Source organism: Pipistrellus kuhlii, unplaced genomic scaffold (assembly GCF_014108245.1).
Source record: "Pipistrellus kuhlii isolate mPipKuh1 unplaced genomic scaffold, mPipKuh1.p scaffold_m20_p_4, whole genome shotgun sequence".
NCBI lineage: Eukaryota > Metazoa > Chordata > Mammalia > Chiroptera > Vespertilionidae > Pipistrellus > Pipistrellus kuhlii.
In genome coordinates, this window is record NW_023425540.1 from 30,304,889 (window position 1) to 30,332,805 (window position 27,917).

Consider the following 27,917-nt stretch of genomic DNA (forward strand, 5'->3'; position numbering starts at 1 on the left):
CTGCCTTCCCCAAAGTGCGTTTTTTCTGCTCTCTTCCGGGTTGGATTGAACCTCCTCAACCCCCGTAGGCTCTCGATCGAGAGTGCCTGTCCAAATGGAAGTGAATCCCCCCAAACAGGAGCACCTGCTGGCTCTGAAAGGTAAAGTGAACCTGACTCCCCTTCATCTGTTCTCTCCTCCCCCCCTCCCCCCCTCTAGAGCTCCAAGTCTTGGCCACGCAGCCCTGGCCTGCGGGGTGTAGGCCTCGTTCTTCTTACCCTCCCTGCACGCCCTGTGGCTCTGCCTCTGGCGCCGAAGCGGCGGGAAGCAATTTCAACTCTGATTTTAGGTTTGTTGAGAGCCTCCCTCTAAAACGGGTAGGTAGACCAGTGGCGGAGGGGTGGGGATAGAGGCCAATCACTCAGTTAGGTGCTGTTGCAGTCACCAGATTGGAGTCCCAGAACCTGACGTCCCCACCCTACGCAGGGAGAGCCAGCCCTGTGACCAAGAGGATGACAGGCGACCTCTGAAGTGGTTTTCTTTGGTGTCTTGTCCCTTCATGCGGCTCTGACAAAGAGCCTTCACCTCCATCTGTAGAACAGCAGTGCCAAAGATTTAGAAGTACATAGTACTGACATATAATTCAGTTTTGTTAAAATCTACTGTAGTGTGTACTTCAAAATACCGTATATATGGGAAAATTCACGTCAACTTTCATATTCTGTACCTAGCCATCAATTTGAGTATGTTTGATAATTAGATCATTATTTAGAGAAAAACAGGTAAGAGTTTTTCTTGAATTCCTGTTATTTTCTGGGGGGGGGGGGGACAACAAACTTTTAAATGCTTTCAGCTATGTTTTATCTATTTTTTCCACAAATGCACTTTTTTATTTTTTGTATGCTCTGATATGTGGTTACCAACCCCTTCTTCGACTGAGCTGAGAAAATGCTCAGTAGACTTTCGAACTCAGTTGCATTGCACATCCTTGTGGTATTCATTTTGAGGACCTTCCCTTCCAGAAGCCCCCCAGTCCTATTTGTAACGTAAAATCAAATACCGATAGCTGGGCTTAGCAGGACGGCCTCTGACTGCCTAATTAAGGAAGTGCAATATTAAGTAATATAGCAAAATGCCCAGTAAGCTTAGTTTGAGCAAATGAGCTGGACTGAAGTGGGTTATTCCTGAAGAAAAAGAGGAAAAGGAACTGCCAGGGGCTTTATCTCTCAATCTCACAGCAAGCATGCCCAGTAGGGGTTCCTTAACTCTCAAAAGTTAAGAAACCTTTTCAAGATCACAAAGCTAATTATTGATGGAGGCAGTATTTCAGCACAAGGCCTTCCTCCGTCTTTCCCAAAAACTGAATAAGTTTAGACAATACTGAAAGAATTCTCAATGTCCTTATCTTACAATGTGAAAGTATAAAGGAAAAAATAAAAGCATACATTCTTGAAAGGATGTGCTACCTAATTTAAGAAACATTAAAAATTATGAATACTATGAATTTACAAGTTGTCAAGTCTGTTAATGGACATTAACAGTAGGCTAAAATAATCATGAGATGACTTCTGACTCTTCACGAGGTGGTCATATAAGTGTTGACATCATGCCAGGAGTCCCCACCACTGTTATCCTGATAGTGGGAGAACCCTCATCAAGTAGTTCTTTCAATGATTTTGAGGAGAAGGAATTCAATCTCTCTCTCTTTATTTTTTCTTTTCTTTTTTTTTCTTTTTTTTTTTTTTTTTTTTTTTTTTTTTTTTTTTTTTTAGTGCAAGACATGAAAGAATTTGCAAGTATGGCTTTTGCAGTTTTGTACCTGGTTAGAAAAACTGACTTGCTGATCCTGTAAGGTTCCATTCTTGAGCCTGTGTACTATATGCTGAACTTACTCTCAGTGCTTAATTTGGGGCAACTTGAGGACTTCTGTATTATAAGAAGAAAAAATAAGGGTTTAGCCTTCTTGCTTCCCTCCAAATTGGAATTCAAGAGCCATGGTCTTAAGTGCCTTAATTAGACAGAGGAGGCTGTCACAAAACCAGTCCCTAGCCTGGGTAAAATGCAAACTGAAACCATTTTTATGCTTTTAGTGTTTACTATTGAGAAGTCTAAAAATTTTAAGTAGTAGTATTCTTTAAATGATCTATATATGAATCTAGTATTTTAAGAATCACTAATTTTTCTTTGTTTTGTATATAGTCTTAATATTATTAGTACCTAATATATTAATGTCATTATTTCCAAAATTCTTTATTACCTATTAAATTAAACATGTTGACTACTACCCTGTTTCCCTGAAAATAAGACAGTGTCTTATATTAATTTTTGCTCCCAAAGATGCGCTAGATCTTATATTCAGGGGATGTCTTGTTTTTCCATGCGCTAGCTCTTATTTTCGGAGGATGTCTTATTTTCGTGGGAACACAGTAGCATTTTTAGGCTAGAAGTGAGCTGATAAGGCATCTAATACAGCTCCCTTATTTTCATGAGAGAAAGGATTTCCAGATTCATGGATTACATTCACATTTACCAATAGCACTTTGGTAAAATAGTATATTGGGATTGGTTTTTGTTTTTCCTTTTCTCCCTGACTACTTGTATGTAGGCTATCCCTACCATATCTTATTCTTTGCAATACTTCCACTTTAGGTCCTGTTACCCTCTGGTTTGGAAAGAAACAGTCTTGTAATTTTAAATTACATTCTAGCTCTGAGGAGCTCAGCTAAGAAATTTTATTTTCATTAAGAGTAATTGGACTACTTCAGAATGACCACCGAAATAATATTGCATTATCGAGCATATGAGAGTGATCCCACACAATTGCTGAAAATTGCAGAGAAAGCAATTCAAGACTTTCCTACACGTCCGCTATCAAGATTTATCCCTTGGTTTCCACATGATGGGTCCAAACTTCCCCTCAAACCTAAACGATCACCACCTGTGATTTCTGAAGAGGCAACTGAAGATGTGAAACAACACTTAGCCATCTCAGAACGGGATGTTAAGTCACAGAGTTATGATTGCACAGTAGCTCTATTGGAGTTTCAGCCTAATTTGAAAGAAAAGAAGCACTTAATCCGTTCACACACACTGAATGAACAGACTACGTCTGGAAATCGGGATAAACAATCAGAGAAAGGGAAACAGCACGAGAAGAGGTCTTGGAGTGTTTCACTTTCCAGCAAAAATTGTACTGAAGATATTTTTCCTTTGTCTAAAAATTTGCAAGATAGTATAAAGGCACTAGGTTTACACTTATTTTATAGAGCAAGATGGACAGTAGATCAAACTGTATGTAACAACCAAACTCTGGAAGACATATGGGCAAAACTCAATAGAATTATCAGGCACAATGAACTTCCATCTTGTAATGCTACAATTCAGAGACATTTGGGCCAAATATGGGTGTTTTGTGATATTATGTACTGTGAATATGTGGGAAATCTCCTTAAAGGAAGATTAGCTCTTACAGGGAAAATAAATTTATTTGTGCATAAACATGGTATTATTTTTAGTATGTAATGAATTCCAGTGATTGTCAAAAAGAAGAGTATGTACTGAAATAGATGAGTAAATTTTACTAGTTTTTAAATTTTTATTGACAATTTTTTTTATTTGAATCTTTGTTAGTATAGCCTATTTATTCTTAACATTGTGAAAAATAATTGTGTGGTAATATGTGTTCAGTTTGTGTCTCAGGAATAAATGTCATGTGAATTTGTAGACTTGTCATTTAAGTCAAGAACTTTTTAACAGCCACTGTTTAAATTAATTTTGATAAATTATTTATACTAATGTTAGAGGTAAAATGAGCCATTCCTTTTGTTCTGTTAATTTTCCAATGGTTGAGTTATATATTCCTATGAGTTACAGTGAATAGTTTGGATTTGGGTAAATCCTTAAAATCTAATTTTATACTATTTTTTTCTTTACTCATCTAAAATGTAATAATTTTTTAAAAATTAAACTAAAACCTGTTTCATTTTCAGGGAATGCTATTTAAGTGGGAGACCAACCAAATTGTGTGTGTTCCCAAAGATATGTAATAGATAACAGTTGATGTATTGTCTTGAAACAAAGGTTAAATAATAAAATAAAGAATTTTCCTAAAACCATAGTATATCTTTAAGGCTATATAGCATGTTTTGAAAAGAAGTATTAAATATGATAAGAAATCAAGTTACTTTTTATTCTAATACAAGTAATTCCATATTAATGACTATTAATACTGGTTACTAACCTGCTGGTTCTTGAAGTCATTGTTGGTTTCCCATAACCAAAATGTTATAAAATGGATTTATGCATCACCTCATAGAAATAACCAAAGGACTTACATGGGTATATGCAAAGCCCCTGGACACAGACAATAGTGTGGTGAAGGCCTGGGAGATGGAGTGGGGGCAGGGTGCAGGGGGTCATTGGGGGGAAAAAGGAGGAACATATATAATGCTTTCAACAATAAAAATAATTTTTAAACAAATAACCAAAGTGCCCTGACCGGTTTGGCTCAGTGGATAGAGCATCAGCCTATGGACTGAAGGGTCCCAGGTTCTATTCCGGTCAAGGGCATGTACGTTGGTTGCAGGCACATCCTCAATAGGGGGTGTGCAGGAGGCAGCTGGTCGATGTTTCTAACTCTCTATCCCTCTCCCTTCCTCTCTGTAAAAAAACAATAAAATGTATTTAAAAAAATAAATAACCAAAGTGATTATGGAATAAAAGGTTTATAAAAGGGTGTATTTATTTAATAAATTTAAATGCCTCCTATGAGCTAGATACTAGAATTCAGTAGGGGATGCAAACGTACCCTGCCCTCACAGAGTTTACATGGAGTTACTACTATTAAGTAGTAAAACCAAACTCTTGAAAAAAACCAGTAAGAGTGTATTCATTAGCCAAGTGGAGATATGTTTGCCTAGCGTGGTAGAGGTTTCATAATGCATGATACATGTGCCCTTTGGAGAGATTCTTCACAGGCTGATATTGCTTAAAGTCTGAGGAGTCTACTCATTTTTAATAAAGAGGGAATCTTTTCCAGTTAGATTTTACTCTGTTCAAATTTTGTTTTGTTTTTAACTATTTTTAGTGTCATTTTATTGTCTCAAATGAGACTGCTATCTAGAAAATAAACAGCATGTGCATGAATGCTTCCGGAAGTCTTTAAAAGAAAAATCACCTATTGTAGAGGGAGTTTCCAAAGTAGCTTCTTCAGTAATGACTTCCTCTTTTGTTCATCAATCTTGCTTTTCAACCCAAGACTGTTGGAGAAATGTCAAGAAGCCATTGAGTATTGCTAGTGAGCTTGTGAACAATAGTTGGTTAATATAATTAGGCAAAACTAAATGGTGAAGCTGATTATTGTTCAGGTCTTACTTACTGAGAGGTTGCTAATCAAGGGCTAAAAGTTAGGCACTCATGCCCTGGCCAGTGTGGCTGATGTTTGGGCATTACAGGCCTGTGTCAGGGCACATGCCCTGCTTGCAAGTTCCACTGGGCGGGGAACATGGCCTGAGGTTCCCATCAAGCCTTGCCAGGCAGGGGGTGTGGTCTGAAGTCCCCATAAAACTGCTTGGCCGGGACGTGGCTTGAGGTCCCTCATCAATACCCGCCAAGCAGGGAGCATGGCCTGAGGTCCCCTGTCAAGTCCTGCCAGGCAGAAGACACGGCCTCAGGTTCCCTGCCCCCGCCCAGCACCACGCAGCCTAGGGGGTCCCTGCTGATTGCTCCTTAAGGCTCTGTCAGCCTCCATTGTGGGCGCAGCCATCTTGTGTTACAGGATCCCTGCCTCTGCTGTGGGCACAGCCACCTTATGTTATGGAATCCCTGCCTCCATTGTGTGTGCAGCCATCTTGTTATGGCATGACAGTCAATTTGTATATTCACTCTATAGATAGGGCTAGAGGCCCGGTGCACAAAATTTGTGCATAGGGGTAGTGCCCCTCAGCCCACCTTCACCCTCTCCAATCTGGGAACCCTCGGGGGATGTCTGACTACTGGTTTTGGCATCATACCTGAGATCCTGCATTAAGCCCCACATGGCGGTAGGTGTGGCCTCAGGTCCTCCAGCCTGGCAGGATCTGGCCTAAACCTGTAGTTAGATATCCCTTTCACAATCCAGGACTGCTGGCTCCTGACCACTCGCCTGCCTGATTGCCCCTAACCACTCTCCCTGCCAGTCTGATAGCCCCCTAACCGCTCCCCTGCCAGCCTGATTGACACCTAACTGCTCCCCTGCCAGCATGATTGTCCCTAACTGCCCTTCCATGACAGCCCAATCACCCCCAACTGCCTTCCTCTGTGGGGCTGAGGTGACTGCGAGACTGAGGCTGGAGGAGGCAGGGCTGAGGTGACTGGGGGACTCGGACTGGGTGAGGTGGGACTGAGAGGACTGGGCACTGCCATCTTGTGGCTGTGGGTGCTGCCATCTTTGTGATGGTGTGACGATCAATTAACATATTCCCTCTATTAGATAGGATAAACTCTTTTGTTTTCTAGTTTTTCTGTAATGAGGTGTATTGTATTTACATTTAATTTTTAAAGTTCATTAACTTATAAAAATGTAAAATTATTTTCTTTTTTCATGTATAAAATTGTTTCATATATTAGCATTTAAAATGAATGATTGCTATATAATAATCTTAGGAAGTGTTTAATATTATATTTAGTTTAGGAAGTATATAGTTATATTTTATATTAGTATAAAATGGATGAGTGCCATGCACTGGCTTGGGAATACTAGCCCAAAGCAATATTAATATACCTATTTTTTTTACTGTTGGAATTCACAGTGATGCGGTTGACGAAGCCTACTTTATTCACCAATATTCCAGTAACATGTGAAGAGAAAGACTTACCTGGTATGGCACTTACTTTATTCTACTTGCACTTAGGGAAAAATTGGCATCTTGATTGACTCTGTTACCTTCGAATAAGCCCAGCCTTGCCAATTTTTACTCTTTGCTACATTCTCTGTTCCCTGTTTTTGTAGCATGCAAGTGGTGGCCATCACGTTACAGGTCTCATTATAAGGTACTATTAATATCCAATGGCAACAGGAGATTTTTATTTTAGTTTTAATAATAATACATCCATAGTCATAATGCTATAAAAATTACATTTGTCTTCAAATTGTTCCATCAATGTATGTATTAGCATTCTCTTTTTTTAAAATTACTGGAGCTTACTATAATATATTTTATATCACTTGATCTATATTTACCTTTGTTTCTAATGTTCATTCTCTGTGAAACTAGAATTTATTGGCATGCACTAGTTTCATTGAAGGTTACATATTAGCTTGTTTAAATATAACTTGTGAAGAGGTTGTTTTTTTAAAAACATCTCTCTTTATTTATGTAAGTAAAGTTATTTACAAGGTAGAATTTTATGTTTTTGTCTTTCTATAGGAGATCTCTTTAACCAACTCATGAGAGATGATCCTTCAACTGTAAATGGTGCAGAAATTTTAATGTTGGGAGAAATGTTGACTTTACCACAGAATTTCGGGTAAGAATGATGTAATCATATAAGACATGCAGCAAATACTTTAAAGGCATTACAAATCTAGTTTTCAGAAAAATAACTATGGGTTGGCAAAGTGCTCATGATCCATTTAAGTGATAAAAAAACAGTTCATCAAAATTATACTATATGATACTGGTTTTTAAAAAACCGTAAGAATATATATATATATATATATATATATATATAGTTAGTTAGTTAGTTAGTTAGTTAAGAAAAATAAGATACATACCAAGATATTAATAGTGATTCTTCAAGTGATAGGATTTTAACTTTCTCGATTAGATCTTTCTATTCAGGGTCAGGCAAAAGTCAGTTTATAGTTGTTTGTATGGAAAATAATACAATAATTAATAAATAATACAAGAATGAACTATTTTGCATACTGACAACTGTAACAGTACTTTTTGCTCTACTCTGTATTTTTTAATGCCCATGGATTCCTTTTATTTTAATTTATTTAATACAAATGTCTTTCAGAATCATCTCTTTTATTCAACTTCACAGCCCTCTCAACATAAGTTATCAGACTTGGCAGCTAATTGGGAGCTATAAATTTTTTTTATTTTTCCTCTTTCTCTTAGCTTATTATTATAGATTATTATTGGGGTGGTTGCCCCTGGTTCCATCCTTTTCAACTGAGAGAATTTGACACTAAAATGTATTTTTTAAGTTTTTATGAAAGGTTTACAGAAGATGGTCATTGACTAGTGTCTTCAAAACTTGGAAATATATTCATGTAAAAATGTTTTATAAATATATATTTTTAAATATTTTATATAGTATATAATTACAAATATATTTTTTTATAAAATATATTTTGTAAAAAGTATACAGTAAAGCCACTAGTTACTATTTTTATTAGACTAACTTAGAAAAATCAAATATAAAAAAATACTCTGAAATCAATTACTTGGGTCTCTTCTAGATTCAGGTCATAAGTTAGTTAACAAAAATTGCTTTTTTCTATCCTCTTCAATAACAAATCTTAAGACTCCTAAGACTCTTAACATGGACCTGACTTCAGTGACTTATTCCTAAAGAAACTGGCAGTTGGTGCTGTAGTTGAGGGCCATGATTTATAGCTTGCTTTACAGATTAAACTAGAGGCCCGGTGCATGAAATTCATGTATGATAGGGTCCCTAGGCCTGGCCGGCAATCAGGGCCAATCTGCAGTGCGATCGGGATGCCCCCTGATGGCACCTGCCTTGGCTGGCCTGGCACCGCCTACTTGCCAGCCTTGCCGTCGCCACCAGTCGCCTCCCTTGTGGGGCAACCAGCAGGGCGATTGGGGGGCCCATGCTGGCTGGGCTGGGGTCAGCTCCTGCATTGAGTGTCTGTCCCCTGGTAGTCAGTGTGCATCATAGTGGCCCGTCATTCCACTGGTCATTCTGTTCAGTCAGTTTGCACATTAGGCTTTTATTATGTAGGATGCAATTCAAAATACTTATCCTATATAATAAAAGCCTAATATGCAAATCGAACAGTGGGACGATCAGTCATTGTGATGCACAGTGACCACCAGCTTATTATTATAGACACTCAACACAGGAGCTGTCCCCTGGTGGTCAGTACACTCCCACAGGGGGGGCGGCGCTCAGCCAGAAGGCGGGCTCACAGCTGGCGAACTCAGCAGTGGTGGTCGGAGCCTCTCCTGCCTCTATGGCAGTTCTAAGGATGAGGAGCAGACCCAAGCCGGCAGTCAGACATCCCCCAAGGGCTCTGAGACTGAGAGAAGGTGCAGGCCAGTCTGACGGGGCCACCGCCCCCAAGTGTAAGAATTTTGTGCACTGGGCCTCTATTAATAAAAGAGCAGCCTAATGTAAACAAGGAATGTTGAAGCAGTATTTTTCCTGATCTCTATCCTTTAATAAATTTTTCTACATTTGAAGTTCTCATTGGTGCTCAAATAGAATATTTATGATAAATCTTGAATGAATTTCTATGTAAAATTTTATTTTATTTCACAGGAACATATTTTTGGGAGAGACCTTTTCCAGTTATATCAGCGTTCATAATGATAGTAATCAAGTTGTAAAAGATATATTGGTAAAAGTAAGTGGCATTCTTGTTTGCGATATATTTTTTAAAACAACTTTTCTATTATGTTTTGGAAACTTATAAAAAGCATGTTTGATATGGAAATTTTTGTCATCAACAATAAGCAATAATTAAATACCTAATAGTATAGTAAGCTAAGCACAGGATCATTTCTGTTATTTCCAAAGTTTGTGATAGGTTGGATGAGAAAATGTACCAGTCAACAGTAAACAGCAGAATGTTTTTGTTAGCAATTTCTGATTAACATAATAAAATTTGAAGGAGGAGGAAAGGTGAGGGAGTGAGGGGGGAGAGGGGGAGTTGCCTAAATCAGGAAAGCTTATTAGAAGAAAAGGAGCACAAGAGGGTCTTGAAAGAATGGTAGGATTTAGAGAAAAAGACAAGAGGAACTAGGTAATCGGAAGCAGAGACATAGGGATACAAATTGTGTTCTTATAGCACTGAAGAGTAGACAAGATATGGATGTGCACACAGTGGAGCACCGTGCAAGCTAGGCTAAGGTTGAGATTTTGCCTATTTTGTTTTGTTTTTTGAGACCGTGGGCAGTCAGAGGAGATTTAAAAAAATAAAATAAAAAAATTTATATATATATATATATATATATATATATATTTTTTTTTTTTTTTTTTTTTTTCAAATTGATTTCAGAGAACAAGGGATAGGGAGGGGGAGATAGAAACATCAATGATGAGAATCATTGATCAGCTGCCTCCTACATGCCCCCTAATGGGAATTGAACTCGTAACCCAGGCATATGCCCTGTCAGGGAATTGAACCGTGAGCTCCTGGTTCAATAGGTCGATGCTCAACCACTGAGCAACACTGGCCAGGCTGTCAGTGGAGATTTTGAACAAAGATATTCACACTATTTTGGAAGACTGATGAAAGCATTGTATGGGATGGTTTGTAGGAAATAGACCAGTTAGAAGATTTTTTCAGTCATTTAGAAATTAAGAGAGAGAATATACCAATTCAATTAAACAATCTGAAATCTATTTACATAGAGAAAGTGCATAAAGCAAGTAAAAACTCACTGAATATGAGGGAGAAGTTTTGTAAAAGCTGTCCCAAGTGATGCGTTTAGGTCACTTGAGCATTACCAGAACGGAAGTCCAATTAGGATGTGTTTGAAAATGATCAATTATTAGAATTGAAAAGGACCTCAGAGAGCAAATATACCAAATTTCCTATATGACCTAACTTTCAGAAATTGGATGCAAATTTTTGCATACATGTGCATATGTTTATTATACTATTGATGGGGTTTCTGCCTTTCATTAGGTCAGGAGTTGGCAAACTATAATCTGTAGGCCAAATTTGGTCCATGCCTGTTTTTATGGCTTTTGAGCAAATAATGGTTTTTACATTTTCAAATGATTGGAAAGAAACAGCTTATTTTGTGATGTGAAATTCAAATTTCAGTGTCCATAAAGTTTTATTGACACACAGCCACACTCATTTATTTCTGTATTATCTGTGGCAGATCTCAAGCTACAGTGGCTGAGTTGTAGTTGCAAAAGAGCTCTCCAAAGTCTAAATTATTTGCTGCCTGATCTTTTAAAGTTTGCCAGTCTTTGCATTCGATTATGAAAAGATCTGACTTTTAGAACTTGGAGAATGTATACTTTTTTCCTGGCATTCCGTAAATGTTCTATTTATTTTTATAAGATGAATAAATCAATCAAGGCATCTAATTTAAGGTAAATAAGTATTAAAAAGAGAAAAATAATATAATAGCTTACTTATAAATATGTAAGTTTATATCTTTTGGTTTTATTTAGTTTTAATTTTTATAAAGGCAGTGGTGTTTGAAATATAACATTAGCGAATGTTTATTGAATAGTGTAATACCCATCAAGAATTTTCTTTTTTTTAATTAAATTTATTTAATGTTGAGTATATTACAGATGTCCCCAGTTTTACCTTTACCCCACTCCACCCAGCTCCCACCACACCCCAGTCCTTCCCCTGTCCTTTGTCTGTGTCCATGGAAAGAATCTTCTTCATCTCAAAAAGATATTTAGTTGTATTATGTACACATAAGTCATTTTTTTATATCAGACTCATGATGACATAGGTAGCATAACATGATATTGGCTTATATTTTTCTTTTTTCATGTTTTCTTTTATCAAGTTTTAGGTATCAATATTATGGTTGCTAAAGGACTTGTATGCATGTATAGTAGCATAACCAATAGACACGGGATACTGGGGCAGTGGGGGCTTGTCCTGGGGAGATGGAGTGGTGTGGTGGTGGTGGTGGGGGGGGTCAATAGGGGAAAAAAGTGACATACGTAATACTTTAAACAATAAAAAAATAATATTATGGTAGTTAAATAAAAATTTAGGGAAATTTCCTTTATTTTCAATGCTTTGGAGCAATACATGGAGCATTTAGACTTCTTTTTTTTTTTTTTTTTTCTTTTTTTTTTTTTTTTCTTTTTGACTATCTGATCTTTAAAGGGTTTGTAGAATTCTTTTTGTAGAATTCTCCTGCTAAATCATATGGGCTAGTGCTGTTTCTTGGGGAAGTTATTTGATAGCATTTTCACTTTCGTCCTCTGGAGATTAGTATGTGTAATCTTTCATCTCTAATGGTGTAAATTTTGCAAAACTGTCTTATTACAGGAAATGATCCATTTTATGTAGATTTTTAAAAATTTATTTGTGTATAGGTCTTCATGGTAGTCTCTGAAAATGTCTATCTCAATGCTATTTTTCCCTGGTCATTTTTTATTTTGCATATTTTTGCTTTCTTTTTCTCTTGATTTAGTTTAGGTATCTCTTGGTTTATATATTAGGTTTTTTATCTATTACTTTATATCTAATGCTTTTCTATTCTCTACCTCATTAATATTTGCTTTTAACTATTTCTTTGTGGTTCTGATTATTTATCTTGTCCTTTTTCTACCTTTTTAGCTGGGGATTTAATTTGTTTATTTTTATTCTTCTTACTATTTTTTTATAAAAGCGAATTCTCTTCTGATTCACTGGTTTAGGTGTATCCTACAGATTCTGATATGTAGTTTTTTTAAATAATTTTATAATTTCCTTTATATTTCCCCTTCTACCCAAGAGTAAATAGGTTTTTCAAATAGAAAGGCCTTTTTGTCTTATTAATCATTTGTAATTATATTGCATCATAATCAGACAGTATTATTCTTGTAATTTTTCTGTTTTTCACACTTATTTTGGGGTAGCAGTTTTTATCAGTGACTTGTTTAAATTCTCATTATCTATTTTCTTTTTTTAGTGTTTTTGTATAGATGAACACTATTGGTGGCTTTGCATTCTGTGCAGTTTGAAGATTTTTTAAATACCTAAGTGAAGAATGCCCTGTGTGAGACATTTGTATTTAATTCTGAATTCTCATACTACCTTGTTGATTTTATTTTATTTTTTATGTGCATGTGTATGTGAACCATTGTCATGGTTCTGAGCGTCAGAGCTATACAGAAACACTTACGCAGAGAAGTCTTGCTCCTCCTCCATCCTACTTCTGTGTTCCTATTCTTTGCATCCATACCTGTCCTCACCATGTAGATAACCAGTCTCATTTGACTATTTTTTGCCACTTTCTTTCAAGGCTGATCTTCAGACAAGCTCTCAGCGTTTAAATCTTTCTGCCTCCAATGCTGCAGTGGCTGAACTGAAACCTGATTGTTGTATTGATGATGTCATACACCATGAAGTAAAGGAAATTGGAACACACATGTAAGGATTATTTTTACGAGTTTTAGAAGGCTTTCTTTTATATATGCCTTTATTTGAAACTTTTGCTTTATTTCCAGTTATCATTAAACCTAATGCCTACTTCAGAAAGCATTTTATGTTTCATGTTTACATTTTACTAGAAACAAAGTTTAAACAGAATATTTTGTATGTATTTGAATGTTAAAACTGTATTTTTCTTTCAATCTGAGAAGCAAATATGAACATTTCAGCCATTTAAAGTAATTTTATATTTCTCCACTGCCTTACCACTTAATTAATTCACAAATTCTGTTAGTTCCTATACCCATCTTTCATTACCATCTCTTCTTCATCTCTGCTTACATCACAATTTTTGCCCCTTCTCTTTTTAAAAAAAATATTTGTATTGATTTCAGAGAGGGAGAGAGAGTTAGAAACATCAATTATGAGAGAGAAACATTGATCGGCTGCCTCCTGCACTCCCCCCAACAGGGGAACTAGCCTGTAGCCTGGGCATGTGCCCCTGACCAGAATTGAACCTGGGACCCTTAAGTCCACAGGCTGACACTCTATCCACTGACCCAAACCAGCTGGGGCTCTATTTATATTCTCATCACTTTCTCTCCCTGTCTACACTGCAGTCATACTAGACTTCTTTTACCTCTGAACTCTATGACTTAAAATATATTCTTCCCTTACAAATGAATGCCTATGTCATCTTATTTAGTTCTACTTCTTCATATCTCAGATTTAGCATGACTTCCTCAAAGAGGCTTTCCTGATTTCCTAGACTGAATTAAGTGACCCCTTTTACACATTCCGTAGTATCCACAACTTGTCATTTTTAAAATGTCTTTTGTACTGAAATTACTGAGTGCCTACTGTTGCATTAAAGTATAAATTTCATGAAATCTACTATGTCCCCAGGATCTAGCAAGGAACAGAAGTAAAAATATGTTGCAATTGAATTTATTGAAATATTAAGTGTGTAAAATCCCTATTTTACAGAAAAATGAGACTCTTGGTATAGTTAAATACTTAGTAAATAATGGTGTGGAACTCAACTCTAAATCTGCCTTCAAGACCTGTACCGTGCTATTCTTGTTCCTACAGTGAGCACTTTGAGGAAAGATATTGTGGGGTTTTGTTTGTTTTATGTGTTAATCCTCACCCAAAGATATTTTCTCCATTGATTTTTAGAGAGTAGATGGGAGGGAGTAAGGGGAAAGAGAGAGAAAGAAACATCCATGTGTCTCACATTAATTGGTTGCCTCCCAAACACGCCAGGCCAGGGGTGGAACCTGCAACCCAGGTACATGCTCTGTGACCCTTCATTATGTGGGCCAATAGCCTAAACACTGAGCTATGTTGATCAGGGCCAGATACTGTGTTTTGATCAAAACTATATCACTAGGACCTGGCTTAGTACTAGGCATAAATATAATGGAGAAATTAAATTAGCTACAATGTCATCACCTGGTATAACCAGTCTTAAAATATTGCTGTATTTCTTTTCATTCATTTTTATGTGCATATAGGTAGCAGATATGTATAAATAATTTACGTAATATTTTACAAATTTTACAAATACCATATTACTCATGGTTTTGTCTTCTTCAATTCATGTGAATATTTTCCCTCTTTAGTCAATGATCTTTGAAACACTTTTTTTTTTTTTTTTTTTTTTTTAAGGATAGATTGTTGACTTTTAGAGAGAGAAAAAGGGAGAGGGAGAGAGAGAAACATCTTCTCTAAGAGCATAACATTGGTTAGGCATCATCCTGTGAACTGAAAGGTCCCTGGTTGAATTTCCTGATCAGGACACGTGTCCTTGTTGCCAGCTCAATCCCCAGTAATGATATGTGCAAGAGGCAGCCATGATCTTCCTCTCTCATCAATGTTTCTATCTCTCCTTTTCCCTTCTTTTCTCTCTAAAAATCAATAAAAGCATATATTTTTTTTAAAAAGGAGCACAATTAAAAATGATTCAGAATGATTAAGACATCTTTCTGTTTCAGCTTGGTGTGTGCAGTGAGTTATACAACTCAGGGCGGAGAAAAAATGTATTTTAGAAAATTCTTCAAATTTCAGGTATTGAATATGACAGTGGTAAATGTTTTTATTTGTGTGTGTGTTTTGTATTTATTTGTTTTTTGAAAGTGTAGTTATTTCTATTTTTCTACAGTGAAAACAGGCTCCAAATAAAGCATATAATATTTTTGGACTTTTCATATTACTAGCAATCTGAAGTTAGATGTAATTAAGTTAATTAAAAGCAGAGAAATTATCATTACCAATTTATAATAATAAAAAGGTAATATGCTAATTAGACTGGATGTCCTTCCTGGTGACATTCTGGACAAAGCTCGGGCTGCAAGGACCTAACCTTGCACCTATTTTGTGCATTGGGCCTCTCGCGTACCAATCTGATGTTCTTGTAATGAAACTTGAAGGTTTTTACCCCCAAAATATTTCTGTTATTTTTATAACTTCACAAAGCACACATGAAGAGGGGGAAAATGACTGACAAGTCCAGGTAAAATAAGTATAGATGTTATCAACTTTATAAGGAAATATTTAAATGAGAAATTATTGACTTGGGCTGAGTACACCAAGCTTCATCGGGACTCCAAAATTTTGTATTTATACACAATTTTCAAAGTCAGTAATCAAAAATAGTTTAAAAACCACTGTTTAACGTACATATGTGTGTGTGGACTGGGAGACAAGATTACCATGTATGTCTTTATATAGAGCTAGCTATGATGCTATATATATTTTTTATACCTTTACGTGAAAGAAAAACTATTATCAATAGGAAACATATTTTGCTATTGCTTTGCTACATTGCTAATTTGTTTTAAGATTTTACATGCCTTTTGAAAAAATAAAAGGAATTTTAGTTGCTTAATTTAATAAACATTTTTGGTAAATAAACGTATAGAAAAATACTGAAGTAATGTGTTCAGTTCAGTCAAATGTAATAAAGTAAAACCCACGTAACTATCCCCTAGTCAAGAAACAATGGTTGCCTTTTTAAAGATGCATTTAGGATTATCCATTTAGGGTTTTTTGTTTCTGTAAGAGGATTTCATACCTATTAGAAAAGTCTTTTACAAATAAATTGGAAAGTGGCTTTGACACATGTAAGCCCTGCTATTTAAAACAACCAAACAAAATGAATGGTCAAATGATAAGAAACTCCTGCTTGATATGCTTTATTCAACTAGGTTCTCAAACCACTGGATGTGAAAACCAAATTTTACAATGCAGAGGTAAGTGTTGGGCACGTAATATTTTGGATAAAACATTAAGATCTTATTTGATTAAAATTATGTAGTATTACATTTCTTTTTATATTGAAGTCAATTGCTGATAGTCCTGCAAATTACTTGTGAAAAATGAGCATAAAGTTCAATCAAAAGTGAATAATTTCATTGAAGATCACTTTAATCTGCTGTTTTCAACTTACATGGAATCAGTATGATTTTTATTTTCATTGTTAATTTTGTAAAGCTTTCACCCCTTTCATTAAATGATTGCCCTATCATTCCAATTAATAGTTCTTATTACTGTTTAAAAACATCAGCGATCTGCTGAATATTTACAATGTAATTCTGATATTTCAAAAAGTAAAGTGGTAGCTCTAACCCTGCAAAAAAGATTTAATATTTACATGGGAAATATTGATAAGTAGAGCTCAGCAGTATGAAGTTTGTTGTACAACTGGGCATACCAACATGTCTAAGAGAAGGAGCCTGATCTACAGTAAAGAGCCATGAGGAGGAAAAAAAGACATAAAATAACAAAACCAGCTACTCTAGTATAAAGTGAACCTAAGAGAATGATATTTAAAAAAAGTGTGCTACAGGAACTCTGGGGAGGAGATTTTGAAGTAGTCTGAAGAAGCTTCATGGAAGAAGAGGGGAACTGAGCAGAGTCTGGAAGAAGGGATGTTGGGGAGCCCAAGTGTAAGAGCAGTGAAGGCATTCTAAGCAGAGTTGCCCAGGCACATGGAACCTGTAGTGAAAAGTGTACATATTTGATGGGAGGGTAGAGTCTCATCAAGGAGATTCCTAGATGTCTAGATGCTTGAGGTATGTGTTGTGTGTGTGTGTGTGTGTTTAATATATTTTCATTGATTTCAGGAAGGAAGGGAGAGGGAGAGAGAGAAAGATCAATGATGAGAGAGAATCATTGATCAGCTGCCCCCTGCACACTCCGAACTGGGGATCAAGTCCACAACCTGGGCATGTGCCTTGACTGGGAATTGAACCACGACCTCCTGCTTCATAGATCGATGCTCAACTACTGAGCCACACCAGCTGGCCTACTAGTTTAAAGAGTTGGACATTTATTTTGGGGGTTAGGAGAGTTGGAATACTACATATGTGCTCCACCTTTTTTTGTTATTTAATACTGTAATTTTGATTAATTGCAGCATTTGGCTTGGTGAATTTTATTTTATTTTTATTTATTTTTAAATATATTTTATTGATTTTAGAAAGGAAGGGAGAGAGAGATAGAAACATCAATGATGAGAGAGAATCATTGACTGGCTGCATCCTGCATGCCCCTCACTGGGGATGGAGCCCGCAACCCAGGCATGTGCCCTTGGCTGGAATCGAACCTGGGACCCTTCAGTCCGCAGGCTGATGTTCTATCCACTGAGCCAAACCAGCTAGGGCGACTTGGTGAATTTTAAATAGTCTTATTGGAAAAATTTCATTCCTGGTAGGAGCAGAGATTGTTAACTATTCTGTTAGACTAGATATGTTAGAAAGTTAAAAATAAATAGGGCTATAGTGGGTCTTTTTTTTTCTATAAATGGCTCATTGGAAAGTACATATTAAGATATTTTGGGTTTTCTTTGTTGAAGATATGTTGGTATATTCAGGTACAAGTAGTTTTATAATACTTGTCACTTATTCAGTGATTTTTGAATAGCTTTATGAATTGCTAGTTACTCCATGAAAAATATACAAGTGACATACTCCCCTAAAAACAAACAAATAAATAAATAAACCTCACAATTTCACCACACCAAAAAGTAACTGATTTTTCATTCATCCATATTCTCTTTCAGTCTTTACTCATTTATATATAATATCCTGTTTTTATAATCATAGTAACAATTTTATTTGTTGCCTTTTTCAGCTAACATTATATGTAAATAAACATAAATTTCAAGTTTTTGCCAACTAACTTCAGAACAAAAGTTTTAATAAAATCTGAACTTTTTAAAATAGATATCTCTTTAAAAACAAGATAGGATTGAGGCAGTTTCCTAGGAAATGCAAGGAAATGATAGGAGTTAATAAATCACTCTAGACGGAAGGTGGTATTTTTTATACTCTGACATAGTCCTTACAAACCTAAAATCAGTCCATCATTTGTCACAGACATTTGTAAGCTGTTTCTAAGAATTCTAATAATATATGAGTCTCCTAAAAACAAACAAACAAGTTTTTGTGGAAAATTTTGTCATAGTCTTCTAAAATAGAAAAGCCTCTCAAGAAGTGACATTAGATGCTGGGATTCAGACGTTTGGTCACATGCTGGATGCAGAGCTCCAGGCCAGGTGATGAAGAGAAATATAAATAAACTGGACATCTTCACAATCCTCAAGGAACTTAGGTCTAATGGAGGAGACCAGCATGACAGCTACAGTATAGTATAAGCACCCCTCCCCCACCAGATCATGAAGTGTACTAATACTCTGGGAACACAGAGAAGTGAAATATGATTTCCAGCTATGTATTTGACCAAAAAAAAAGGACATTTGAGATGACCCTTGATAATTGGGTAACTTTAGAAATACATTTTAAAAAGTAAGACTCACTGAAATCTACTAACAAGAATAGAATAAATTCTCAATTGTCTGTGGTCTATCTCACCATTCTCTGAAGTGATCCATAGAACCCTAGTCACACAAGATGCTCCTTGAAAAATGGATTCCATTATTAGATAAATTGAGAAGAATGTCTTCATTGTATGTATTCTGAATGTGGAGGGTAGTGTATGTCCATTTTAAGTAATCTGTGAAGAATTACAGTGCAGTAAAGAATTTATAGAACTAGAAAGGCATGGGATATACTTTTCTCTCCCAAGATGTGCCCTTGAAAATTTGCTTCTATTAAGTACTTACCTGTCATGTTCGTCTCTATTCATTTAACCTTAATAGTTTCACCTGTTTAGAAAAATGATTTGTCATATTCCTTTATGTAGCTTTCTGTTTACTTTCTTATTTTACTAATGCTGTCTTGTATAGTAAATTAAAAAAAATGCAGAAATGCATTTTATTTTAAAGTTAGTTATTCTTTTTCTTTAACATTTAATTCTGATTTTTCTAATTTTTCTTTTTTATTTTTCCATTAGAGTGACCTCAGTTCTGTGGTAATTTGATTTTTTATTATAAATTTCTATGCTTATCTTACTCACCACTTTTTTACTCTAATCTCTCTTTATAAACATATTGGAAAAATAAAGTTAGTATGAATACCAGCTACTTAACTTCAAAAAGATATATATTGAATATAATTTTTTGTACTTTTTAAATTTATATTAATTGTCTTCTGTGAAAAAAATAGATCAGAGATTAAATTGTAATATTGAAACAATTATATTCTCCTTTTTAGTGTTTTTCCCTTAAGTGTTTTTTTAAAAGAGTCATGTTAACCTTGTTTAAAATAGCCTTGGGATTTTCAACATCTTACTAATAAAATATCCTATTAATACTTTAACTCTTAAAAAAACTATCTAGTTTAAATTTATCTTCAAATGCACAAGTGGTTTTAGTTTTAAGTCTGGGTCAGGTAAAGATGGCCCTTTGATAATAGTAAACAGAAGAAAATCAAATTTTCCCAAGTTGGCTAAAATCATATTTTTAAATTTTTATTAACTATAAGCAGTATTTGCTTACACAGTGTTACATTACATACATAATAACAATATCAACTGCCATAGCACTGAATTCTTTTTCAAATGTCAAATTATTTTATACTAACTATTCAAACTAACTTAATTTTCCATTATGCTGCTTGTTTTTCTTTCATTTTATCTAAACTCTTCCTAATTTATGCAGAAAATTGCACTTTTAAAATTGAAATGTAGATCTATGGTTATTTTTAAAGCAATGGATTGATGGGATATATTTAGGATTCTTTTGAGAAAATAGCAGAATAATGCCTTTAAATTAAGGTATATTCTTTTAAACTGATACGTCATTATATTTTTGTTTTCATTTGAGCACATATGCCAAGAAGTAAAGAATCTGTTTTATTATAGATAATAATACATTAGAATATAACCTTATCATTATATTTGCAAATGATTTTCATTTTCTGAACTTAGTATTTAAAGGCTTATAAATGCCAAGATGTTTTGGTTATAGTTTGTGTGTGTGTGTGTATACACACATACTAGTATGTGTGTATACACACACACACATATATATATATATATATCATGTACCTATATAACTACAAAATTTTGAACAAATTAATTCTTGAATATCTTTACTATATTATTTCTCATATAGGTTAGTTTATAAAATAAACCAAATTATCTGTTATCCTTCAATTACACGCACAAAAAATAATAACCAAATAGCATAAAAAGAATGTTTAACATAACTAATCAGAGAATAAAATTTTTTTTATAAAAGTACTTATTTAAATTACCCATTGATTAAAATACTGCTGAATAGCATCACTTTTCAAACATCACTAAGTACAAAATACCTTTTGTTTTATTTAAAAGTTCTAAAATTGTCAAGTGTAATTCACATAATTTTTACCTTAAATTTATATTTTTTTATTTTTATTTTTATTTCTTAAAATATGTTTTATTGATTTTTTACAGAGGGGGATAGAGAGTTAGAAACATCAATGAGAGAGAAATATCGATCAGCTGCCTTTTGCACACCCCCTACTGGGGATGTGCCCACAACCAAGGTACATGCTCTTGACCGGAATTGAACCTGGGACCTTTCAGTCCGCAGGCCGATGCTCTATCCACTGAGCCAAACCAGTTTCGGCTAAATTTATATTTTAAATGAACCAAGAAATTAGTAACGGCCACTAACAAATTGCTTTAATTAAAGTTAAATTCTATAAGACTATATAAAATACATTATTCACTGTATTAGTGGTCTCTATATTATCTAAGTTGAAGCAGTGTGACAATTGTTATATTATGCTCAAATATTATAAAGACTAAATTATCTTAGTGTATCACTGCAATGATAGGTATGCAGGTATATTAATCATACTAAATTTCATTTTAACATATTAATAACTTATACTAGAAGATTTAGGATATTTGTGAATGAAATTTCAGTTAAAAAATACTTTTTATCTTAATACAAAAATATCATAGTTATCCCCCATCCATTGTTTGACAAGTTATCAATTGACTAACACTTGACTTTGCCCCTGTTAATTACGTTAGGATGAAGATTTCTTTTCTTGCATTAATTATGATAACATTGACTTTCAGGCATGAACTAATCACATTGTGGTTAATATTTTTTCTTCATATAGATCAGATATTTTGTTGAGGTTAATATTTTAAATAGCATTACACTTTGGTGGATATTTTTTCATATTTTCAGACCGATGAAGTATTTCTCGAAGCCCAGATTCAGAATATTACGACCTCACCCATGTTTATGGAGAAAGTTTCATTAGAGCCATCTATAATGTATAATGTAGCAGAATTAAATTCAGTCAACCAAGCTGGAGAATGGTAAGTATGAATTATGAAAGTGTTTATTCTTATTTTGAAACGTATGAACTCTTCTGATATCTGTTACTCTTGGATGTTAGTAGAGTTTTTTTATTTTCATAGGAAAGTTGATTCAAAACCAATTTCTCTCTCAGAGCATCCTAGTATTTACATTGTTTTAATGTGGCACGTTTGTTACAATTGATGAACCAATAGTGATACTTAGAATTAACCAAAATCCATAGTTTACAGTAGGGCTTAATTTTTTGTGTTGTACATTCTGTGGGTTTTGAGAAGTGTAATGACAAGTATCCATCATTATATTATTCAAAGTAGTTTTACTGCCCTAAGATGCCCTGTGCTTTACCTACTCATAAAAATAAAGATCCTAGTTATTTGCATTTTATGTCTTACTATTTGAAGCACTTGTTCTTTTAATTTTCATAATAATTCAGTGAGTTAAATGTGAAACCTTCATCTTATCCTGCAAATGATAAAACTGAGGCATCGGAAGGAATGATGAAGAGATTAGAAATGGTGAGTTTTAAGAAAAAATATTCAGTCATCATCAAAAGGAGAGTATATAGGAATAGATGATTGATATTTTTGTGAAAACAAAAACATAAGTCTTTCTATAGGGAATTTTGAAAAATAAATATGTTTGGCATTAATATGAATAGGAAGGTAATAGCTGGAGAAAGTGCCTGACTTTCTTAAACAAGAATGGAAGTTTACTGTTATCTTATTATGTTGGTTAGATACAAAAGAGTTCTTAACCTCTCATACACCCACTGGGGAAAACAATTTTCCATCCTCTTTCTATTATTTTAGTTCATTTCGGAAATAATTACTTAGTTTATGATATTATGTTTCTTCTTTTTTTTTTTTTGTCTTAAGCTTTACATACATTTCCTTTTTCCCTAGTTGACCCCCCTTCTTATTCTTAATCTTTTTTTTTTTTTTTATAATTATAGAGAAGAGGAAAGGGATATTTGAAGTTTTTATCTTTATTGCATTTTTTCAGCTAATTGATACATATCCAATATTTTAGGTAATACATTGCTTTCTATTATAAAGAACCTCAAGATTTTTCATATTAACAAAAATTAAACAAAAATAAATCCTCTTGGTATAAATCCTTTTCATTTGTGTTGAAACAACTCACCTGTTCTGTTCTAGATCTTTGGATGGTAAATCATTCAGTTCCTGTCAAAAGGAACAATCACGTGGTTTTTCTTTTAAATATGCTACAGAAATCTCTCCATCTCTGTCTCCATCCCTCTCAGTGTAACTACGTTTGGGTCAAGAACATATTTGCAGCCAATGGACACACGCCAGTACTTGTATTGCCTAAAGCCCAAGAAGGAGTTTGCAGAAAAAGCCGGCATCATTAAGGGGGTAACAGTAATTGGGAAATTGGATATAGTGTGGAAAACAAATCTAGGTGAAAGGGGAAGATTACAAACCAGCCAACTTCAAAGAATGGTGAGTCTGGGAAAAAACTTCAGGTTTTGGTGTGTGTGTGTGGGGGGGGGGACGGGTAGGTAGATATGACAACTTAAATTTTCCTAGGTCTACACACTAAAAACCAGAGCAATATAAGAGGCATTAATATTACTAGAGAACAAGAGATAAGAGACTAATAATTTTACTGATCTCTAGGGGAAAAAATTGGTATGAGATAAATGGAAAATCTTCAACTGTTCATTTATCCTTTATACGTGATTTTTTCTTTACAAACAAAAATTAAAATAACTGCCGAAACCGGTTTGGCTCAGTGGATGGAGTGTCGGCTTGGGGACTAAAGGGTCCCGGGTTCGATTCCGGTCAAGGGCATGTACCTTGGTTGCGGGCATATCCCCAGTGTGGGGTGTGCAGGAGGCAGCTGATCGATGACTCTCTCTCATCGATGTTTCTGGCTCTCTGTCTCTCTTCCTTCCTCTCTGTACAAAATCAATAAAATATATATATTTTTAAAATTAAAATGACTCCTTATAATTTGTTCCCTCCTAAGGTTTATCATACTCTCTGTTACCTGACTTCCACTATATTAAAATTTTCCTTTTTGCAATGTCCTGAAACTCTTACTACATCACCTACTCAGTTTATACCATTTTTAAGATGTTTAAAATCTGAGTTATCAGCAACCAGTGTGTGAGTCCCACTAATGTGAACTTGTAAGCATTGATTGGATACCTCATTTCTGCTCTGAGAATAGGAATAACTACCACTCTTCCTTTTTTGTGTTAGAATATGCTACAGAATCCTCCATTAGTGCTGAATATTACCTGTTTTGATATATTCTAAAATTAACTGTTCTTTCACTATTTGAAGTAATCACTTCCAAAAAAAAATGTCACTGGCCTATTTTTAATGTAACAGTTAGCTATCGTCCTGCCATGACATTTTTCAAGCTTTCATGTTTCTGCGGCCTATCCTTGCCCATGTGTATTGTGAAAAGACATGATTTTCTTCCTGAAGGTCATTTCAGAGTGATCATCCTCTTTCTGTTTAGGCAGTAATCTTCTCTATTTAGAGCTATGTGTATATGAGCCACAGTATCTTTGGAAAGCATCCCTTTAAGATAAGACCTCCTGAAATGTCTTTACTACAAGATCTATAGACCTTGAGATTCATTATAACTCTTCTTAACATGGAGTAATTACAGCAAAAACAGGCAGGGTCTATAGTGCTGTTCTGCAGGTAGTAGCAGCAAAAGAAGTTAGAATGAAGAATAGAATAACTGAAAAATATTTTCTCCGAACATCATCTTGGAGACCCAGCAACTATTGAATGAATATCCTACTGTGGTACTGTCATAACAATGGAAAGGTTTTGTAATACATATATGTTAACTGTGTTGCTTTTCCTTTTAGGCTCCAGGTTATGGAGATGTTAGATTGTCTTTGGAGGCAATCCCAGATACCGTCATCCTAGAAGAACCTTTTCATATTACCTGTAAAATAACGAACTGCAGGTAATGCCAATGTTTGTGGATGGATGTCCTTCCCTCCTCACCCACCTAAAAGATCATTTTTATTTCCTTTTTTTCTAAGTTACATTTTATTTTTTAATCCCAGTTTACTTTTAATATTATTTTGCATTGGTTTCATGTATACAGCTTAGTGGTTGGACAGTCATATACTTTACAAAGTGTTCCCCCAATATTCGTGGTACCCACCTGGCCCATACCTAGTTATTACAGTATTATGGACTATATTCCCTATGCTGTAATGCTGTACTATTTTATAACTACCACTTTGAACTTCCTAATACTAAAAGAGAATTTTTAAGTCTTTTAAATAGGTTGTCACCTTTTAAGTTCCTGTTGACATGTGGCCTTTTCTGATGTTGATGTTGAATAATGTAGTTGTTCATGTGGTACCTTTATGTTACATATTTTTGAGGTTGTGCTGCATTAGGCAGTTGATGTATTAGATTACATTCATGCATTATATCCTATGAGGTAGGTATTAATTATTCACAGTCTATGCAAGAGAAAATCAACTTAGAGGTTAAGGAACTTTATTTAAGCACAGAGAGCTAGAAAAGATGGGGCCAGAATTTGAAACTGGGTGTATTTGACTTCAGAGTCCAGATTCTTTTCATTGTTTACACTTCCCTCACACTTCACGTCATTCAAGTATGAGATAATAGGTTCTTGAGGAATAATATATTATAGATGTAATGTAACAAGGCAGATTTTTCTGAGCCATACTTATACCTAGGGCTATATCTTTAGTAGTTAGAAAGTAAAAATAGGTTATGAATTTAATATAAGGGATAACCATAGATTGGAAAACAGGACTTTGATAATAAAGGGAAAGAATAATCTAGTTATTAAAAAGCAGAGCCCAGAGCTTTGAAGCCAGAAAAACCTAGAATTAAATCCCAATCCTATCACTTTTGCTACTCCATCTATTAGTACTTGGTATTATTATTTGGGGCATTTTAATAATACTGCAGTGATGAGTCCCAGCCCTCACTGTGTGAATGTATAAACCTTTCTAATCCATTTTCATTTCCACCTTATGGTATTTGTGGGCGATAGGAAAGAGTCATCCCTCAAAACTTCAAAAATACTACTTCCCTTAGGAAGCCACCTTGTCCCTCCCATGCAGAGTTAATCATCCTTTTCTCTCTTACAGCAAAGTTCAATGCAGTTTTTTAGTGACACTCATATATTGCTACAATTGCTAGTCTTTTCCTCACTGGATTGTGAATTATTCACGGGAAGGGCCCATGTCGTGCCCAGAATTGTAAATGCAGTGCTGACCACAGTGGAGGAGCTCAGCGAACAATACACACAGAGCAAAGGCCCTGCGCGTTTACAGTGGGGCTTGGGGTTTTTTGTTTGTTTGTTTGCTTCCTTTGAGTTTTTTGAGGTATAGCAAATCCATTATTGACCAAATGGCCAAGTGCTATCAACATAGTTTCTGGGTTTTTGTGAAATTTAATGCGAAAATTCATGCAGTGCATCTAACCTGGTGTGTGGCACAGTTGACATTTTAAATGTTTATTTAGGAAACAGAGAGACCTATATAAACTAAGTACCATTAAATTGTTATATCTAAAAATCAATAAATTAAATTTTAAATAAATATTTTAAAATATAGAGCCAACTATGGAAAAAAAAAAAAGGTAAGAGTTGAATGTAGTCATGAATGGTGGTAGAGTGTTTTTCATTATGAGCCTTTGGTTTGTGTGTGTTTTTAAACAACATGCATGCTTTCAGTACAACCAATGGACACAAAACTCTGGGGAGGGAGGGTATGTATGGGAGGGGGGGCAATGTTAAAATAAAAATAATAAATAAAAATAAAAAAAGTTTTAATACATTTAAGCTGAACTGATTCTATCAATTGTAACCAGAAGCAAGCTTTTTATGTTAACAGTGAACAAACCTGAATAGTTTTTATTTCTTATAAATCTTGTCAGTCATTTTCTGTGTTATCTCCATGGTAAAGATACATAGATAGGACAAGTACTGGACCAGACTCAGTTTGTCATTGTGTCTCCTGCGGATTACCCAACAGAGATAGGAAGGATGCAAAGCACTAAAATTAGACACAGATACAAGAAGTCTCCCAGAGAAGTGGCAAAGCAGGGAGCCAGGTGCCTAGTAATAGAACCAGAAGGCCAACAACCAGAAAGGCACATTAGTCTCAGTGACACTTTAAACGCTAGGAGATGCTATCTTCCTTCATTTTTAGGACTCTATCATAAGTGAGATAAAAATGATATATTTTCATTTGTTTCTGGCTTTTAATTCTCCTGGACACCTAGAAAACAAACTCACTGGAAGTAATGCAAGAATATCCCATCCCTCTGTGAAAGGAACAAGATTTATTCCTGTTTTTCTGATTCCTCCAGCAGTGAAAGGACTATGGACCTAGTTTTGGAAATGTGCAATACCAATTCTATCCACTGGTGTGGCATTTCAGGAAGACAGCTCGGAAAGCTGCATCCAAGTTCCTCTCTCTGCCTGGCCCTTACTCTACTGTCTTCAGTACAGGGACTGCAAGTATGTCATCTTTTCAATAATTTCAGTATTTGGGAGCTATTAACCCATCAACTGTATCCATACTTTCCTAGTAATTACCATTGAATGAAAACTTAGGCCTGTATTTTTCTCTCAATAGAGCGTCTCCGGCTTAAGACTAACAGACACGTTTTTAAAGAGAACATATGAATATGATGACATCGCACAAGTCTGTGTGGTATCTTCGGCCACTAAAGTGGAAAGCTGAAGAAAATTCCCAATGTTATGCCTTTCACTGAGTTTCACAGAACTTTCTGTATTTTTTTTGTCACCTTTGTATAATGATCAAGCCAGCAGTAAAAGGATGTATATGTTATTTAAATTTCTTTCCTGTAAAACAGTTAAAATATTAAATATTTGTTTTGAAAAGACCATCTACTGGTTTTATCTTGT

The 27,917-nt window shown here is 34.9% G+C and overlaps 2 protein-coding genes across 6 annotated transcripts; both read left to right on the forward strand.

The window, feature by feature from the left end:
• SHLD3 (shieldin complex subunit 3) lies at window positions 1-4,096 on the forward strand. 2 transcript variants are annotated; one of them, XM_036409275.2, is made up of 3 exons: window positions 1-140; window positions 1,752-2,033; window positions 2,629-4,096. In XM_036409275.2, the coding sequence occupies exon 3, from the start codon at window positions 2,746-2,748 to the stop codon at window positions 3,499-3,501; it is 756 nt and encodes a 251-aa protein (XP_036265168.1). In that variant the 5' UTR covers window positions 1-140; window positions 1,752-2,033; window positions 2,629-2,745; the 3' UTR covers window positions 3,502-4,096. The 2 variants fall into 2 exon arrangements, with proteins under 2 accessions (XP_036265168.1, XP_036265169.1); XM_036409276.2 differs by lacking the exon at window positions 1,752-2,033 and having other exon boundaries at window positions 2-140.
• TRAPPC13 (trafficking protein particle complex subunit 13) lies at window positions 1-27,895 on the forward strand. 4 transcript variants are annotated; one of them, XM_036409269.2, is made up of 13 exons: window positions 1-140; window positions 6,768-6,836; window positions 7,386-7,485; window positions 9,472-9,556; window positions 13,149-13,276; window positions 15,274-15,346; window positions 16,486-16,530; window positions 19,634-19,651; window positions 21,870-22,003; window positions 23,269-23,467; window positions 24,859-24,959; window positions 27,356-27,506; window positions 27,625-27,895. In XM_036409269.2, the coding sequence occupies exons 1-13, from the start codon at window positions 95-97 to the stop codon at window positions 27,730-27,732; spliced, it is 1,257 nt and encodes a 418-aa protein (XP_036265162.1). In that variant the 5' UTR covers window positions 1-94; the 3' UTR covers window positions 27,733-27,895. The 4 variants fall into 4 exon arrangements, with proteins under 4 accessions (XP_036265162.1, XP_036265163.1, XP_036265165.1 ...); XM_036409270.2 differs by having other exon boundaries at window positions 27,359-27,506; XM_036409272.1 differs by lacking the exon at window positions 19,634-19,651.
• Window positions 27,896-27,917: the final 22 nt, after the last annotated feature.

Coding starts and splice junctions, on each gene's coding strand:
- TRAPPC13 (XM_036409269.2), top strand. CDS start 95: ATGGAAGTGAATCCCCCCAAACAGGAGCACCTGCTGGCTCTGAAAG. Junction 13,277..15,273: donor AAGGAAATTGGAACACACAT/GTAAGGATTATT, acceptor TTTCTGTTTCAG/CTTGGTGTGTGCAGTGAGTT. Junction 24,960..27,355: donor TGTAAAATAACGAACTGCAG/GTAATGCCAATG, acceptor TGATTCCTCCAG/CAGTGAAAGGACTATGGACC.
- SHLD3 (XM_036409275.2), top strand. CDS start 2,746: ATGACCACCGAAATAATATTGCATTATCGAGCATATGAGAGTGATCCC.